The sequence below is a fragment of the Peromyscus californicus genome, unplaced genomic scaffold, assembly GCF_007827085.1.
Source record: "Peromyscus californicus insignis strain IS unplaced genomic scaffold, ASM782708v3 Scaffold_19__1_contigs__length_69161282, whole genome shotgun sequence".
Classification (NCBI taxonomy): Eukaryota; Metazoa; Chordata; class Mammalia; order Rodentia; family Cricetidae; genus Peromyscus; species Peromyscus californicus.
The window spans coordinates 3151371-3169904 of NW_026294491.1; the positions used below are offsets into that span (position 1 = coordinate 3151371).

At 53.6% G+C, this 18534-nt stretch overlaps 2 protein-coding genes across 2 annotated transcripts; both read right to left on the minus strand.

The window, feature by feature from the left end:
- Positions 1-603: 603 nt before the first annotated feature.
- On the minus strand, positions 604-13327 carry Tap2 (transporter 2, ATP binding cassette subfamily B member). The gene is given in 14 exon segments (XM_052744282.1): positions 604-1295; positions 1297-1425; positions 2162-2298; positions 2949-3108; positions 3221-3304; positions 3306-3395; positions 3484-3672; positions 5486-5614; positions 5729-5926; positions 9001-9206; positions 9432-9562; positions 11590-11704; positions 11793-12293; positions 12950-13327. Coding segments are annotated over 13 exon segments (2112 nt in total). The 5' UTR covers positions 12286-12293; positions 12950-13327; the 3' UTR covers positions 604-1244.
- A 1467-nt stretch (positions 13328-14794) lies between these two features.
- On the minus strand, positions 14795-17537 carry Psmb8 (proteasome 20S subunit beta 8). The gene is made up of 6 exons (XM_052743844.1): positions 17349-17537; positions 16501-16648; positions 16266-16377; positions 15739-15868; positions 15307-15511; positions 14795-15093 (listed from the first exon to the last, which is right to left on the minus strand). The coding sequence occupies exons 1-6, from the start codon at positions 17490-17492 to the stop codon at positions 15005-15007; spliced, it is 828 nt and encodes a 275-aa protein (XP_052599804.1). The 5' UTR covers positions 17493-17537; the 3' UTR covers positions 14795-15004.
- Between the last annotated feature and the right edge of the window lie 997 nt (positions 17538-18534).

Genomic DNA, 18534 nt, shown 5'->3' on the forward strand with positions numbered 1-18534 from the left:
AGGTTAATTTAAGTTTTAATAACTGTTTGGGGAAAAGCCTAAACTAAGGTCAAATTTTCATAATTAATAAAAAGTCTCCATGTCGTTATTCGGGAGCTGGCAATCCAAAGAAAGACCTGCTAGAGCATGGGAACCACTTTGCATAGTCCCTGCTCACACTCAAACTCTGCAAGTGCAGCTCTTGCCCACACACTTATGTTATTAACACTGTTAACTCAAGAGCTGTGACTTACCCAGGCATCCTCTAGTTTCCCCCAAAATATCAGGTACAGGGCCAGGCATGATGGCGCACGCCTTTAATCCCAGCACTTGAGATGCAGAAGCAGGTAGATCTCTGAATTTGAGGCCAGCCTGGTCTACATAGTGAGTTCCAGGACAGCCAGGGCTACATAGAGACCCTATCAAAAACAGAAAGAAAAGAATTATCCTGGTGGGAATAAGGAAGGAGACAGAAAGGCAGCCTTATGAATGTTCATGAGGAGTTGGGCTATTTGCGTATCAAAGAACAGATACACACTGAATAGACAGCTAGCAAAAGGCTAACAATGGTTACATCCTGAGGTAAATCACAGGATGGACAGACTTTACACTTTGTGAGACATCTCTGTGAATGTGTATTTATTCATAGGTACATATCATATTAATTATTTTTCTTGTCTGTGCAACAAAACGCCTGACAAAAGCAGCTTGAGGGGGTTTACACATTTGAGGGTACAGTCCATCACGTCAGGGAGGCAGGAGTGGCAGCCCACAGGTTACACGGCGTCCGCCGTCAGGCATCCACCGTCAGGAAGCAGAGAGAGATGATGCTGAGCTCAGCTCTTTCCCCCTTCCACGCAGTCTGGGCCCCCAGCCCACAGGATGGTTCCACCCACAGTTAGGGCGGGTCTTCCAACCTCAATTAACCTAATCTATAACTCCCTCACAGACAGGCCCAGATGTTTGTCCATGATTCTAGATGCGGTTAAAATGTCAATCAATATTAACCATAATATATACTAAGGAAAAACATTTTATACATATTTATATTTATATTCAGCAAAAAATAATGTTTCTAGAACCACAAAAATGCTCACTCCACCCCATGACCACCCCATCCCCCAATTCTCACCCACTCAAGCCCACCAAAACATACAAAGTCCAAAATGGTCCCAGACTTTATCCTGACTCCAGCCTCCAGCACAGTCCCTGTGGGTCGGATTCTGGCCTCAGTTCTGAGAAAAGTGTTCAGTGTCTGGAAGTCTTCACTCCTCCAGCCGCTGCTGTACCAGGTGAGCATAGACATCCTGGTCCCCCCCTGAGCTGGTCATGCTCCACCAGCCGCCCCTGCTTGAGCACCAGGACCTGGTCGGCGCTCTGAACCGTGTGCAGCCTGTGGGCAATCACCAGCACCGTTCTGTCCCCCTGCGATCTCCAGGCCTGCAGCTGCAGAGGACAGAGGACACGCCTCAGAAAGGCAAGAATGGGACACCACAGCTGGGCCACCCCTATGACTGGGGTAAGGAAGGCGTGACTGTGCAGGGGCTGCAGAGGGCAGGCGACAGGGGTCTGTCCTCCCTGGCTGTACTGCTGCCACTGGGAAAGGCAGCGATGGAGGACCAGACACCCCACACCATTCTCCATTCCATCCTGGAGACAGATCTTCATTGCCAATCAACTTAAGAAAGCCCAGGGCATGGGCAAGGCACACCTTTGGGCGTGTCTGTGAGGACTGACTCAAGAATCCAGAGAGGACTACTGAGGAAAAAGATCCACCCTGAAAGTGGGTGGCACCATCCCATGCCCTGGGTCCTGGACCACATGAAAAAGAGGGACAGAGGGAGCCAGCTGGGTGCCGGCATTCACACTCGGTTCTCAGTCCACCAAGGTGTAAAGAGTCCAAACGACCCACCCCACAGCTATGCTGTCCCTGCCGTGACGGCTTGTGTGCTCTCTCAACCCCTGAGCCAAAATAACCTGTCTTCTACATTCCTTTTCTCGGGTATTTGGTCCAGCAACAGAAAAGTAACCATTGCAATTCACAGGATTCACAGCCCTGCAAGGTGCAGACATTCTCCCCATCAGTGGGACATCGGCCCACGCCCGCCCAGCTCCACACCACCTGACTGCAAACATGTCCCTTAATCACACTGTCCCCTGCCTGCCCCATGCTGGTACTCACAGCCTGCTCGCACTGCGCGTCCAGGGCACTGGTAGCCTCATCCAGGATGAGGACCCGTGGGTTCCGCACAAGGGCCCGGGCGATGGCCAGACGTTGTTTCTGTCCCACAGCTAACTGCCCCCCTCTCTCCCCTATTTCTGAAGAAATCAGAGAAATTCCCCTCATGAGACACTGCAGGTCAGAAAACATCCCTCTCCACTAAGAAGGACAGGTTCTCTCTCCCATCCGCTTGGGTTAGCCAATCAGGAGGCAGCAAAGCAGGGCAGGAGGGAACAGAGGGAGGAGCAACCGGGGTACAAACATCACCCCAAAGTAAGTTCCATTATCTGAGGTGTGTGTGTATGCATGCGCATGAGCCTCTGTGTGTGTGTGTGTGTGTGTGTGTGTGTGTGTGTGTGTGTGTGTGTGTGTGTACCTGTGAGCCTGTGTATGTGTGTGTGTGTGTGTGTGTGTGCTGGTGCATGATCCTCTGTGTGTGTTGGGGGGGGCGGGGGGGGGGTATGTATTTCTCAGGCAGTGTCTATCTTCTGGAACCAAAGTCTCTCACTGGCTTAGAATGAGACCCCAAGGAACCTCTGAATCCCCAGAGCTGGCATTAATCCCAGTCTGGCTTTCTCCCCACCCCCTTCCCCCGCCGCCCCCCCCCCCCCCCCCCCCCCCCCCACCACCACCCCAGAGATCAAACTCAAGTCCTCCCGCTTGTAACCAAGCGCTTTATCCAATGGGCTCTCGCCCCAGCCCCATTTCCTCCTCCCCCTGCCAGGGTGGGCTCGGGACCTGTAGGTACCTGTGTGTATTCCGTTAGTCATTTCCCCTATGAAGTCGTCTGCACAGGCCGCCCGGGCAGCCGCCATCACTTCAGCATCCTCACAGTCCCTCAGGCCATAGGCAATGTTGTCCTTGACAGAACCGGAGAACAGCACCGGCTCCTGTCCCACCAGAACCACCTGGGCAGAGGGGACAGACGGACGGTTTCCTCAGGATGGACCCAGCCTTTCTTCCCAGGGGCTTCCTCATCCCCCCTCCTCGACTGATCCTCTCTCCTGCCCCTCCCTCTACCTGGCGGTGCAGGTAGTGGTGGTCATACTGAACCAGGGGCTGGCCGTCCAGCAGCAGCTGGCCCCCGGTGGGCTGGTACAGATTTTTGCAGCAGGGCAGCCACAGTGCTCTTCCCAGACCCATTGGGTCCCACCAACGCTGTCACCGTCCCAGGATGCAGTGTGAACGTCAGGCCCTGGAAAAGCAGGCAAGAGTTAAGGGCAGCTTCCTAGAGAAAAGATGCACAGGCTGCTGTGCCTGACCACGGGGTCTCCCGCAGGCACCTGGAGCACCGGCTTCTCGGGGCGACTGGGGTACGAAAAGGAGACGTCTTGGAATTCCACGCGGCCCTCCAGCCTGGGAGGGGCCAGGGTCCCAGGCTGGGGCAGATTTGGCTTTCGGTCCATGTAGCAGAAAACCTTCTCAGCGGCACCCACGTTACTCAGCATATCCCCATACATGTACACCAAGCTCTGGAAAACAGGAACGGACAGGTCAGCTAATCAAACCCCACCAGAAACCAGGTCCCCAACTCAACTCCTCACATACTCTGCCCACAGCATGACCTCGGCCAGCCTCTCCCCTTTCCTCACCCCCAAAAGAGAGCCTCTATCTTTTAATGGGGGGGGGGAGGCTTGGAGAAGTTGTTTTTAGTTAGGAATGGAGGAGGGTGGCTTTGTCTTTGTTTTTTTGAAAGTTTTGGCTACATAGCCCAGGCTGGCCTCAAATGTGACATCTTTCCTCAGGGTTGCAAGTACCACAGGATTACAGACATGTGCTCCCTTGCCCAGAGTAATTTTGGTAGAATTTTAAAGTTGCAGTGATAAGCCAGTGTTTTCAGTTTGTAACGGAAAAGCTCTGAAGTCCCCAGAGTGCGTCAAGCCCCACAGCTTTCGCTCATTGCCCTGCACTCTGTGCCTAGTATCACCTCCCTTGAGACAGGGAACCCTTTCAAAAGCAGTCGCTGTGGCTTTGAAATCATCAGAATGCGCAGCACAGCTCTCCACACATAAAGGATGGTGAAGAAGTAACCAGGAAAATCATGGCCCGGGCCCAGAACAAGGTAACTGATTTTTTAAAGTGATCCGATACAAAGAAATAATTAAGAGTCTTTCCTAGTCACACTGCAGCACTGGGTAACCCGGCAGTAAATGAGATCAAGTCCCTCGGTTGATGCAGCCAAGTTAAAGCAGGACAGAGCAGCACTATTTACAACCTGATCATTTAACACATGTCGGGCATTGCTTATCAGTGGCGGACAGCAGCACCAAGAGAACCAGGTATGTTGTGTCTCCCAGAGCAAAGAACACAGCCATAACTATAAAAAGGGGAATGCTGAGTCTTAAAGTTTCCATATTGATCTATCTACCAGTGGATAAGAAATAGTCAGAGGTACACACTGGAATAATACTACAGAGGTTCGACCCACAGAACCCATAGGAAACACAAGACAGAAATTCACATTCCTTCGACAAATAGCAAGGTGGGAATTTAAAATCAGTAGACACAAAGAGGTTGAGAGGACATCAGTCACACTATGTGGACCTGTGGAGATCTGGGCACTGAGTGTACTAGGTAAATTTAAGAAATTATTGCTATTTTTTTGGTATGATAGTGCCTTTTGGACGACATATTTATAATCTAGAGATGCACACCGGAATATCTACAGATAAGACTGTGAGATTTTGAATTTGTTTCAAAATAGTATGAGGGGAGTGAGGGCAGACCCAACACAGTGGGCTGGTGGGAGTAGGTTGGAGTTGAGGCAAGACTAAGGATAGGGGTAGGGTTGGGTTTGGGACTGCAGTTAGAGGTAAGGTTAGTCACGGTGGGGTTAAGTTAGGGTCATGGCTGTTTGGAGTTGTTTGGATTGGGTTAGGGTCAGCATTAGTTTATAATGGAGTTAAGCTAGGGGTAGGGAGTTTGAGTTAAGGTTAGGGTTATGATCATTGTTAAAGCTGATGATAGTTATCTGAAGGTTTCTTATAATGTCTTCTTCTTCTTTTTTTTCCTTCGAGACAGGGTTTCTCTGTGTAGCTTTGCGCCTTTCCTGGATCTCGCTCTGTAGACCAGGCTGGCCTCGAACTCACAAAGATCCACCTGCCTCTGCCTCCCCAGTGCTGGGATTAAAGGCATGTGCCACCGCCGCCCCGCATTTTTTTTTTTAGCATGTTTTAAATTATCTATAAGAACATTAATAGTTTGTTTGTTGAACAAATAAAGCTCACAGCTTAGAAGTCCAGAGAGAAACAGCAGCAAAGCATCTGCTGAGGGCATCTCACTCACCCGGACATAGGCCCCCACTTCCTCCTGGTACATCAGGAAGGAGAGCAGGCCTCCCCTGGTGACCTCGCCAGCCAGGATCTGCTGCACGCCACAGTTCAGAATCAGCACCTGCATGCCCAAGGCCATCACCTGGGAGGGAAGGAGGGAGAAGTGAGTGAGCCCCCGGGTCCAGTGCACTATACTGGTTCCTAGAACCTCCGTTGTCTGGCTCCTCATCCCGTCTCCCTCCGCAGGCCGCCTCACCCTCCGTATGGCTAAATACAAGGCTCTTTCCAGGTCTCGGCGCCACCACAGCTGTCGACATCGCTCCAGGGCCTCCTTATAGCGGCTGACCTCCTGCTCCTCCGCCCCAAAGCTGCGCACGGTCTGCAGCCCTCCTACTGCCTCGCGCACCACCTGACCGGCCTTGGCCACCTCATCCTGGATCTCTGTTAACACCGCCTGAGAACAGACAGCAGGATAAACCGGTTAAGGAGGCAGAAAACACAGGCCCGGGGGCTTCACTCCGGCCTTCGTCCCTGTTCCTTGATTTTCTTTCCAGAAGGAATATTGAAGGGAAGGAAGGAAGAGGGGAGGGGAGGGGAGGGGAGGGGAGGGGAGGGGAGGGGGGAGGGGAGGGGAGGGGGGGGAGGGGAGGGGAGGGGGGAGGGGAGGGGAGATGTGCTGGGGAGATGGCTCAGTGCTTGCCATGCCAGCATAAGGACCTGAAGCCCCAAGAGACTTCACCTTGCTACTAAGGAACAACACCCACCTTGGACACACATTCTTGCCACACACACACTCACACACAAAGGAAGGAGAGAGAGCATGTGCCTTGCTGAGCTCTCACTGGTAAACACTGTGGGACATGTGGGACATTTTGTTTAACTTCCATTTGAAGTAAATCCTTCCCCCTGACGTCAGATGGGGAAAGAGACGCAGCAGTTAATGAAGATGAAGACCTGGCTGTCGGGATGGCTCCGCTGTTTAGAGAGCTCGCTGCTTTTCCAGATGACCAGAGTGCGGTTCCCAGCACCCAAGCCAACTCGCCACTGCCTGCAACTGCAGCTCCTGGGGTCAGGGGCCATCTTCTGGCCTCTGTGAGCAGCCACACACATGTGCACACACACACATATGCACACACGCACAAATGGTAAAATAAATCTTTATTTTTTAAAAAAGGTGGAGCTGTAATTAGAAATGGATCAAAGACCTAAATTTAAGAGTTGAAATTGTAAAAACTCTTTTTAGCCGGGCGGTGGTGGCGCACGACTTTAATCCCAGCACTCGGGAGGCAGAGCCAGGCGGATCTCTGTGAGTTCGAGGCCAGCCTGGTCTCCAAAGCGAGTTCCAGGAAAGGCGCAAAGCTACACAGAGAAACCCTGTCTCGAAAAACCAAAAAAAAAAAAAAAAAAAAAAAAAACAACTCTTTTTAAAAAGACTTTGTGTGTGTGTGTGTGTGTGTGTGTGTGTGTGTGTGTGTGTGTGTGTGTACGAGTGCAGGGGCCTCTGAGGCTGGAAGAGGGAACTGGATAGCTGACATGTGGGTACTGGGAACCAAACTCAGTCCTCTACAAGAGCAGTAAGCACTCTGAACCACTGAGCAATCTCTCCAGCCCCAATTAACTAGCTTCCTGACACTGGACTACACAGTGAATTCTTAAATGGGACACCAGAGCACAGGCAAAAAAGACAAATAGGACCTGTCCACACTGCAGCATAAGACCTCGTCTGCAGTGAAAAACACCTCAAGACGCATCTTTGTAAATCAGATAAGAGGCCAGAGCAGCTGCTGTTCTGGGAAGGCAGCTGGTCTAAGCATCCCAACTTCACAGCAGGTCTGTTTTGCCTCAGGGCAGGCTAGGCTCAGCAGGGCCTTTGCCTCTAAACAGGAGTTAACCACAGCAAGGCCCAGCTGCAAAGTGTGGGTGCCAGTTTAAGGCCTGTGCTCTGTGCTGAGCCGTGTCTGACTCACGGTGAGACCGCCAATCCCTCAAGATCAAGCACAACAGTGACTATTCCAGGACACTGTGACACTGAACACAGCCTGACTATGTATGTCGAACCACACACCCTCTAACAGCAGCCCCTGAGAATTGCCCTGTGGGCTCAGCTTCCTGCTCTCTCTGCTTCGGCCATACCACAGTGTCTAGTCACCCTCTGCTGCTGCCTTTCCTGTCTTGGTGAATTCTGCCACAGGCCATGGATCACTAGCCAACCCACGGTGTCCCCAGCATGCCAAGTAACATCCAGAATATGTGCAGACTGCATTTTAAAAATACAATTTAAAAAATATAAAGAATGCCTTTCATTTGGCCGGGCAGTGTGGCACACACCTTTAATCCCTGCACTCGGGAGGCAGAGACAGGTGGATCTCTGTGAGTTCAAGGCCAGCCTGGTCTACAGAGTGAGTTCTAGGACAGCCAGGAATACACAGAGAAATCTTGTCTCCCAAAACCAAAAACCTAAAACCAAAAACAAACAAGTAAAAACAAAACAACAACAAAACTACAAATTTTTAAAAATGAAAAAAAAATGGGCATAGGAATTTCTCTTCATCAAAGGGCCAAAAAGCAACGAGAGGAACCGGATGGACATCCCTCCAAAGAATGTGTCAAATGTCCCACACGCACGTGAAAACACACGTAACAACATTAGTGGTCAGGAAAATGCAAAGCAAAGCCACAATGAGCCACCACAGCCAGCAAAACGGCTTTGTTCACGTTTAAAAATAAAGTGACAGTACGTTTGGGGGGAAATGTGGAGAATCAGAAGGCTTGTGCTTTGAATTGTGGCCCAAAAGTGAGTAACGTGTTTTTTTTTTTTTTTTTTTTTTTACATCCTGTGTGCTTTGCTACAAGGGAAAGCCCAAGGCAGGACTGAATCCAGACTCAGGACTGCCCGACTCACGTCCTCCCTCCCCCACACTCCATCTAGTTATGTATGCTGAGGTCAAAGGGGAAACCTTCTAGGGCCTGGAGAGATGCCTCAGTGGCTGAGAGCACCAGCTGCTCCTCCAGAGGACCGGGGTCCATTCCCAGTACCCACACTGCTCACAACTGTCTAACTCCAGGCACAGGGCATCCAACGCCCTCTTCTGGCCTTCTCAGGCACTGCACAAAGATGTCCAGATGTGCAAGCAAAACACCCATACACATAAAATAAAAACAAACAAAGTGTAAACCTCCTAAGATGTTCTTCACACTGATTCTCAAACGTTTGTGGGAAGGGCATACACAGACATTGAGACACTCATGAGAAGACACCATCTTACCAGAAAGATGTCCCCTCACCTCCCTCTCCCCACAGCTCACACACAACACTTCTGCTTATAGATCCAGTGGGCCCCCAACCTCCTCAACTCAGTGGATGGCTGGACTAGGAAAATGTGGTACTTCAGAGGCTGAAAAGAGTGTCCATTCTACCTCTCTGTCTCTCATGCTGAGATTTGCACGTGGAAGCCTGCACAGCTCTACACTTTAGTCTCCTCGCAGGGCACTGTGACATGCAGGGCACTGTGACACATGCACACACACCTGATGGCGGGGGTTGTACATCTTCTCTGCTGCTATTGCAAGGGGCAGGTCCAGCAGGGAGAGGAAGGTGAGTCTAGGAGACACCCGGAGCATGAAGATGTAGAGCCCTACCACCTTCACCAGGCTCCGCAGCAGGATATTGGCATTCAAAGGGAGCCAGCGGCTCATCAGGGAGGTGTCGGAGCTCAGCCGTGAGTTCAGCTCCCCTGGGGAGGACAGAGAGGATGAGGGGACCGTGGATACTGCAGAAACCCAAGAACTCGATCTGAGCCATCTCACTGACTCATCCCACCTCTCACACCCTCTTCCCCCACAGAGACTGGGTTACACCTCTACCCTGCTCTAAAAGATAACTGCCAGGCTCCAGAGGTGGGGGGTGGGTGACGGGACCAGGAGGGACAGAGGACCCCAGACCCGGATGCCAGGTTCACCTGTCTTGGTCTCCTGGAAAAACCCAAGGTCTTGGCGCAGCAAGGACGAGAAAAGCTGTTCTCGTATCCGCAGGTTAATCCTGGACATGGTGAAGAGGAAGGAGCCTCCGCGGCAGCCTGCAGACAGGGAGCTGCGGGGCGGGTTGGTGGGGGCAGACAGCAGGAAAGAGAGATGGAGAGAAGGGGGAAGAAGGAGATGGGGGAAGTAGACAAGAGGCAAAGGGGAAAAACACATGAATAAACGGGTAGGAAGGGGAGACACAGGGAACCAGCACAAATCCCCATGGGCTCACGGACTCACACGTGCTTCCTTTGGAAACAGCAACAAGCCCCTCCCTCCCTCCCTCCCTCCCGTTTTAGGGATCCCCAGTCACCAATCTCACCTTCCATCCTTTGGGGAGTCCTCTTGGATCAACCAAATTTTTATAATAAAAACTTAAAGGAAGAAGTATTTTTAAATGCACAAAAGCAGGTGTTTTACAAAATATGGGTTTCAAATGCAAATTTAGTTCCCATATTGGATAAGCAGACACGAAATGGTGGACTTTGAGTGATCACAGTAAGAATGAAAAGGAGCCACCACTGTGTGTGTGTGTGTGTGAGTGTGTGTGTGTGTGTGTGTGTGTGTGTGTGTGTGTGTGTGTGTGTGTGTGTCTATTTTGCATGTGGATACACACAAAGATCCAGGTGTACTGCTCTGTGTGTGTGTGGTGGCTGTGTGTTCAAAGACTAAAGGATGACACCCCATCTCCCTCCGTTGCCCTCCACCCTATTTTTCTGGAGGCAGGGTCTCTCACTGAACCTGGAGCCCACCATTTCCGATAGACTGGCCAGTCACCATGGCCTTAGGATCCACCTGTCTTCACTCCACACCCCGTACTGGGGTTAGAGAGTCTCCCTGTGCTTACACGGCAAGCACGTGACCCAGTGAGCCGTCTCCCCAGTCCAGGGAGATGGTCCTGAAGGCAAGACACAGCAGAGCGGTGCGGGACCTGAGGCTGAGGCCCAGAGTGCGGGTACTGAGCTTTGTGGATGGGGACAGGAAAGAGGGGCATCTTTAGTGGGGACCAGGAGGGAGTGTGATGCACTGGGGTTCTGAATATGATTACAAGGTGAGAGTGTCTAGCCAGCAGCAGTTCCAGCCCCTGGAACAACTGGGTTTAGGAAACAGCTTAGCCTAAATCTGCATCGGACAATCACCTGGCACAAAGAATATTTTTAAGAAATCAAAACACACTGCGTGGCCATGCCTGGTGATGACCTAAGTTCCACCCCTGGACTCCACACAGTGAAGGGACAGAGCTCACTCAGCAAGCTGTCCTCTGACCTCCAGTGCACATACACTCTTACTCAGGAAGAATGACGGGGTGGGAGGGTGGGGGAGTGGTTAGTTTAGAACACAACATACCCATGAACAGGCCAAACTTAAGGGTCTAGAGGAGGAAAATTCTCCTAAAAAGCGGAGTAGATTCGAAGGCAGAAGGGAGTTTCATAAATGCTAGTTGAGAAAGAGATCAACTGAACTACAAACACCAAACGCTACCAAGACACCAAAGGGAATCCAGCCTGGGCCGGGAGAGCAGAGAACTGACCCATAAGGAGTTCACCTGTGCATGGCTTCAGGGGGAAAAAACAGCAAAACTAGAATGGAGGCATAATGAAGGACTAGGAAGGCGGGCGGGAGGGGGGAGAACCTGCCTGAACCTGTACCCTCTCTCTGTACCTGAGCCTCCTCATCCCAGTCACAGCCCTGCCACACAGTCCATTGTTTGTTTACTTGAGACTGCGGGCTCCTGGGTCTGTATAAAGAGAGGCAAAGGCAGCCAGTGAGGGAGCCACAAGATTGGGGTGGGGGAGACACACCCTCCCCTGCGGGAGATTCTGGGGAGACACCTGAGGACACTGGGAACAGTCCCTTTGGACACAAGGCTCCTTTTGCTCCGCACCACCCTCCTACCTGTCTCTGTAACATAAAATAAACTTGGAGCACGTTGGAAAATTCAAAGGAGGAGATAAATGGATAGATGGGAGTCCGTGATGGATAAATGTGCATATTTCAGTTGAAGCACTTTGTGCTTTGTGCAAAACAAAGTCGGGATGGAGGGCCCCTGTCCAGGTGTGGGTCTACCAAAGGACCTGAAGTCAATCATCCACTCACCTCCCAACAGACAACAGGCACATGAAGAAGATGGCGCTGGCAAAATCATTCGGGTCAAAATCACCTCCCAGGATGTCAATCACACGACCAGAATAGTGAGGAATTGAGGCCTCTCCTGAAAGAGGCAGGAAGGATAGGGAGGCTGCACCCTGCCGAGGCCCTTCTCCCACCGCCCTCCCTCCACGGTGGCCTCTCCCTCTCACCCAGCACAGCCACCACGAGGAAGAAGAAGGCAACCATGAGGAAAGGCAGGTCCGGCCGGGAGAGCTTCAGCAACCGCCACATCAGGGCTTTGTTGTTCTCCTGGCCAGGCTCCTTCTCCTGGGCTCCTGGAGGGCTCAGCACATCCCACACGGCCCTGCCCAGCATGGCAGCCCCATAGCCAGCCAGCAGCCAGCCCCACGAGGCAGAAGCCACTCTGACTGCTGGGGCACTCATGGTGCCTCCCACCAGAGCTCTCAGCGAGAAAAACAGGGGGGTGGCCAGGCAGAGCAAGGGCAGAAAGGTCCCCACCGTCCCCAGCACCCCTCCCACTGTTAGCAGTCCCCACAGCCCTCCAAGTCGCAGGGTGCCCTCCAGCCACAGTCCTGGAAGCCCCTGGGGAAGCAGATTTCCCAGAGACCCCTGTAGCAGCGCAAGTAAAGCCATGTCCACCAGCAGCAGAGAGGCCCAGGGCCTCAGGTAGGCCAGCGCCATGATGGGTTCTGCAGGGAGAAAGGGAGAAATTAGGGCGGTGGAGTTCCCTGGCCACAGGCCTCCTGCCCGGAACCCACATCAGGCTTCAACTTCTCATTTTATGCAGCCTCACGGAGAAGGTCTCCTCCTAGTCACACCTTTCCTGGGATCCATGCCATGCTGCGGGTCTGAAGGAGTGGAAAAGGCCACCCAACACACACACACACACACACACACACACACACACACACGGGGGCGGGGGAGGGCTGGTCTGCTGTCACCACGCCTGTCCCTTTGAAGGTTCTTGGTGTTAACCGAGAAGACTCAGTCCCCGGTCACACTCCCTCCACTCCCCGGGTCCTTAGAGCCAGGGAACAGCGTGCAGCAGTGGGACGCAGAGTCAGAGGACTTGGGGCAGGCGGCACCGGACAGAAGACAATGACAGGGGACACCGGGCAAGGGAGCGGACCGAGGACCTTGGGCAAGGGGTGAGGGGCAGGGGACCTGGGACACTGGGTGAGGGGCACAGGACCTGGGGCAGAAGACCTGGGACATTGGGTGAGGCAGGGGCGTGGGGCAGAAAACCTAAGGCAGGACCCGGAGAGGGGAGCGAGATGGGGACACCAAGGGTTTGGGAGTGGGCCGCACCCCTGCTAGCGCTCGGGCTCTATCCACAAGAACTCACCTGCGGACCAGCAGCTCAGGAGTGCTTCTGAAATCTGCTTCTTCCCAAACTGGATCCCCCGGGTGCGCCCGCGACGGTCTCGCAATGAGACCGCCCGGTCCCGCGACTTTCGCTTTCACTTCACTGCCCAGGTCCCGGTGCTGCGCACAGCGGCCAGCAGGCGGCGCCTGCCAATCTGCGGGTGGGGTGAGCGCCCCAAGTCCCCAAAGAGCCTCACCCACCCTAGTTGGCCGCTACTAGCAAAAGCCTCCGAGGGTCTGAGCTGCTTTGTCATGGGAAAAGCCCTGCATTTCCCCGGTTGCTCTCTCGAACTCCGGACCTATTTTAAGAAGCGCTCGTGTGGCTGGGAACATAGTTCAGAGGAAGAAAACACTTGCCTGAGCTCTAGGTTCATTCTCCGGAAGAAGAGGAGGAGGAGGAGGAGGAGGAGGAGGAGGAGGAGGAGGAGGAGGAGGAGGAGGAGGAGGAGGAGGAGGAGGAGGAGGAGGAGGAGGAGGAGGAGGAGGAGGAGGAGGAGGGAAGGAGGAGGGGAAAGGGGGGAGGGGAGGAAGGAGGAGGAGGGGAAGAGAGTGGAGGAGGGAGTGATTTTAGATGCCCTCCCAGTCACCCAAACAATTAACAATGGACCACACAGGAGTCCCACTTCTGGAAGGGGGGGTAAGGAGGAGGGAGAAGGGGGGGTAAGGAGGAGGGAGAGGAGACGAGGGGCTTAGTTTTTTTTTTTTTTTTTCCAGACAAGCCCAGAAACAGAGGTCTTGGGGTAAAACGTGGGGCCTTCATAGAAGGCCTAGCCCCTATCACCAGGCTGAAGGTTTCCTTTTGAACCCAGACTTTGTCTTCAGACTTCCTTCTCAGTGTCGGACCTGCGGGCCTGCGGTGAGGGTCCTGGGTCAGTGCCAGGGCCTACTGATGTGAGGGAGAGGCTGGTTTAGGCTAATGCTATCAAACAGCGACAGTCTCTACCCAACCTCCTCCCCCGGAGCCCAGTTTATCGAAGAAATCACCCCTCTGGGCTGAAGGGTAGGGCCCTTCCCTCGCATGGTGAGTCCCTGGGTTCTATTCTCAGCTTTGAAAACAAAGTATCTCTGCTGCACACAGCAGCCTCCCTCTACCAAAGCGACAGGCTCAGAAATGACTCCGTGTGCTGAAACCACCTCTAAAGAAAAAGTTAAAAAAAAAAAAATCCCCTCTGAAATGTTGGTGTGACTACCCACGAATCACTTGACGTTTAAGTGTGGGGTGGGGGTTGGGGGTGAAAGCATTGAAGTCGGTCCTGCTACATGGCCACCTTATCTGCTCTGGGTCTTAGGCACCCCCAGTGAAGGAAGCTCCTGCGGCTGCTCTGGCTTCTCCTCTGACCCATGACCTCACCCTTGACCACTCCTGTGCTTCCACAGACCCGGGTATTCCTGCTCATCTCTCTTCACTGGGCTCTCACCTGGCAGCCAGAGGGGACATCATGAAATTGAACCCAACAGCATCTTTACACTTCAATATCCAATGTCAAAAAAGGTGCTACTGAAGCGATTCAGTGTTTATAATCACCACAAAGTCCAGTCACCCCAAAACATCTACCAGGGGCCACACTGGAGTCCCCAGAGCATGACATTCCAGGAAGGGCTGTGGGCCAAATGAAATTAAATGTGAGTGTCCAAAGAGAAGGCTGATGGATCCTCCTGGGAGGGGAGTGCTGGAGGATGTCCAGGAAGAGCCTGGTGATGCTCAGCTCCTTACAGAGAAGGTGGCGCCCCCCTCTCAGTAGAAGTCCACTTGATTTCCTGTTTGCTCCCTCACCCTCCCTCCAAAGGACCCCACAGCCTGACTCTGTTCAGCCACAGCACAGAGACACGTATAACCGTTTTCTTTTATTGTACTTAGAAGGTATCCAGGGATGGAGTGTTCAGTGAGACGAGGGTGAACCTGGCCGTCTCCATGGCCTCAGAGCTTTCTGTCTCCGGCCCAGGTTGGGCCCTCCTTTCTCCTGGGACTGAAGTTGGCCCAGGTCCCCGAGTCCACCAGGCTTGCCAGGAGCCACCTGCCCAGCAGCCACCGCCATCACTGATTGGCCTCCCGGTACTTGTGCATCAGGTCACTGACATCGGAACTTTCCACTTTCACCCAGCCGTCTTCCTTCATGTGGTACACTGTGAGCGATTGAGAAAAGAACACGGCCTCAACCCTCTCTTCAGTAAGTCAGGGGTGTGGCCTGGGCGGCAGCAGCGACTTGCAGGGACCTTCACACCCGTCTCCACCCCCACACAAGCTGAAAACATTTTCCTTCCCACTCCATCACCCCTGAGTCTCCCCAGTCTAAACCCCCTTCTCCCAGGTGTCTAGGGGAAGCACTGGTCTCTTACTATTAACAACGCCTCCAGAATAGCAATCTCTGTGGGTGGCGTGAACAATAGCCCTGCGGCCAAGGTCATAGGCCTCTTCAGGACTGAGATCCTGCCGGTAGCCACTGTCCATCACCCCATAGGCATAGGTGTTCCCGCTGCCGGTGGAGAACATCTGTCCTGAGAGCCGAGTCCCATTTTCATCTACATAGTAGAGTCCTGGTCCCTAGAAGATGGGAGACCATCCTGAGTTACATTTGTAAATACCTTGTCGGTAACAGAAAGACTCAAGTGTGATTGGTGACGTGTGGGCAGATACCGGCATGGAAACATTTGAGTTAAGACAGCGCACTGTGGCCAACATCAACACCTGAGCCAAGCATGGGGGAGGGTAGTGTCCAGTGGGTAAGGGACAGCTCATGGGGGTGGGGAGCATAGGGACAGGCCACTCACCTTCTTGTCCCAGCCGCAGATCATGCTGCCCATGGAGAGGCCCATGCCCCGGTACTGCAGCATCATGTTGGAGAGCAGCTTGGAGGCCGCAGACACGGAGATGCGTTCCCCATTCCGCAGGTAGTACAGCCTAGGTGAGGAGGAAGGAGGCCTCAGGGGCGGCAGGCCAGAGTCCGTTTTCTCCCACAGAATGAGGTTAAGAAAGGATGTAGAGATGAGTGTTGGGAAGGTACGAGCTGGCGCGATGTAGGAATGAGGGAAAGATTTGGAATTTAAAATATATGAGCCACGTTTTTAAAAGCCTGTTAAAGGACCCCATCCTAACGTGACGGTGTCCATGTTAAATAATTGGCAGATTACCTGGTGTCTAAGCAGGGGCACAGACTGAGGTTCGGGAGATTTTTAATCACACAAAGGCTATTTTATTTCTTTTGTAAAACCCCTTATTAGCACTAGGATAGATCACCAGGAATAAGTGACCTGGGAGAGTCTAGGATTGAACAAATGAGATGAGGAAATCTGCCCACCTGCATTCCTTAGCCAGCAGCCGCTCCCAGTACTGACAGTCGGCAGCACAGCCAGACATGGTGCCGAGCAGGTAAGGGTTAATCTCGATCACCTTGTTCACTCTTAGGGTGCCTAGAAGAGTTTTGAGATCAAAGGAATGAGCCCACAGCCCTCCCTGCTCACTCCACTCCACAGCTGCTCTACCCTAACTGGTGTGCAGGCCTCAGGCGCTGGCTACAGCGCATGCGTACTCACTAATGTAAGTCCCCGCAGAGGCCCGGGAGTCCACTGCCACGATGACTCCATGCTGGAACTTGAAGGCTAGCGTGGTGGTGCCGTGGGCCATCTCAATCTGAACATTCCTTTCCTGGTCACCGCCAAAGGACCTCAGGAATTCCGAAGGCTGAGAGAAAAAGGGGGCGCAGAACACCTCAGTAACAGGAGGCCCCTGGGCAGGGTTTCGGAGAGTAGTGGGTGAGGAGGGGTCTCCGAATTCTATAACCACCAATAGCCAGAGTCTAGATGGAGAAGGAAGGCGGGAGGCATGCCCACCAACCTTTCTGTTTTCCAGCACCAGGGAGCAAAGGTCATGGTAACTGACTTCAAGGTGTTTCCCCATCCGTGGCTCCCTCGGTTCTCCCAAAGCACATTTTATTGATGTGTTCTCATTTTACAGTAGAGAGGCTGAGACCTAGACTGCCTAACGTGTTCTAGGATGGTGCTGAGGCCAGGTTAGCCACCCCAGCTCATGGGTCTTCGGAGACCAAGTGTGTTCCCTCTAGCAGTGGTGACTGAGGCATAGTGATTTGTGCAGTGTCTTAGGACGGGCACCCCCCTGTCTCTGTCTCCTCCCCACCCCCCCCACCCCTACCCCGTTTTCCTCCCTCCTCCCTCCCTCCCTCCTCCCTCCCTCCCTCCCTCCTTCCCCCTCTCCCTCCCTTCCTCTCTCCCAAGCCATCATCTCCACGTGGATTCTTTAGGGCTGGCCTGGATGCTGCTCTCCTGGGCAGTCCCTCCAGGCTTCCTCATCTCCGCAGACCCAGGCAGACCCCTCCTTCCTCCACCTCCCCCTTGCATCTCTCAAGGGTCCCTGCAATCCTCACCTGCATTCCCCGGGGAAGGGCGAGCTCCGGAGCTCGCACAGAGAAACTGTAGTGTCCCGGGTCCGAGCGGTACCCACTTTCTGCACCCAGGGCGGCCCACTCGGGCCGCTGCCCCCGAGCTCCGCACAGATCCAGTAACGCCATGACCGTTCAGCCCCGGAGATCTGCCGTCGACTCTCCGACAAGGAAGTGAAAGCGAAAGCCACAGCACCAAGGGGAGGGAACAAGAACCCCCCCCGCCCCCCCCATCCCCTGCCCTTTCCGTGAAGAACCCAATCAATGGGTGTCTGAACGAAGAGTATCATACTGAGGAGCGTTTCCCTGCTGCCAGGTCTGTGAATGGGCCGGGATGGAAGAGGTGCGCCTTCAGAGGCCGCCTAGCCGTGGGGTACCTGAGCGCCCACAGGCGGGCATCCTCTGGGAACCGCGGAGGACTGGGTAGGGTCCTGACCTCTACAGGTGCTTCAGGAAAGCTGGAGCCTGAGAGGAGCACTGAGCAACTTCACTTAGGCGTGCGTCCTGAGGACGGGGGGCAGCATTCAAATAAGCGTCATTTTATAGAAACTGGAAAATACGATAACCGGGCGCATAGGCACGACCAGAAGGAGGAATGGGGAAAGACACCCTAGCGCGTGGGGAAGGGCCATTCAAGATGAGGGCGCAGGTCGGGTCTTTCCATGTGGTCCCTCCTAGGGCCCTTCACGGTTCAACAGTCTCTCCACCCTGAGGCCACCCACGCGCGCTCCTGCCCTGGGCTGCTCGCCCAGGTCCCGGCTGAGCGCTTCTTCCCGGTACTCTTATAAACCCCGCCTCTCTTTGCAACCTGTGCGGACCTCATCTGCCCAGCAACTGCTGGCGTCACACTCACCCGTCCCTCCCTAAATGGATGAGAGTTTCTAGATAATCCTACCCTCTTCTTTGAGATTATCCCGGAGTATGCCACTGAGGAGCAGAGTGAGCGGTTCAGAAAGGATCAAAGTGGATGCGAGGTGGCCTGGGGTGGCATCCTGGCTTCCCCAGCCGCTGCCGTGCTTCCTCCCGCCTCAGCGAGGAAGAGTTGGGCTCAGAGATGCAGCTGCTGATGCCTTGGGCTGCGGGGAGGGGAGGGGATGCCTCCCCGTCCTGCTCAGCGCGGGGAGTCGATGGGTAGGTAGGAAAAGAGAAGCACAGGAGATAAAAGATGATA

Bases quoted from the DNA above. Each gene is read 5' to 3' on its own strand.
- Psmb8 (XM_052743844.1), bottom strand. From the start codon at position 17,492: ATGGCGTTACTGGATCTGTGCGGAGCTCGGGGGCAGCGGCCCGAGTGG. The intron at 16,378-16,500 runs GTGAGTACGCAT...AAACTCTTCTAG, and splicing joins CTCTGCGGGGACTTACATTA to GCACCCTAAGAGTGAACAAG. The intron at 15,869-16,265 runs GTGGGCAGATTT...CTCCTCACCTAG, and splicing joins CTGCTGGCTAAGGAATGCAG to GCTGTACTACCTGCGGAATG.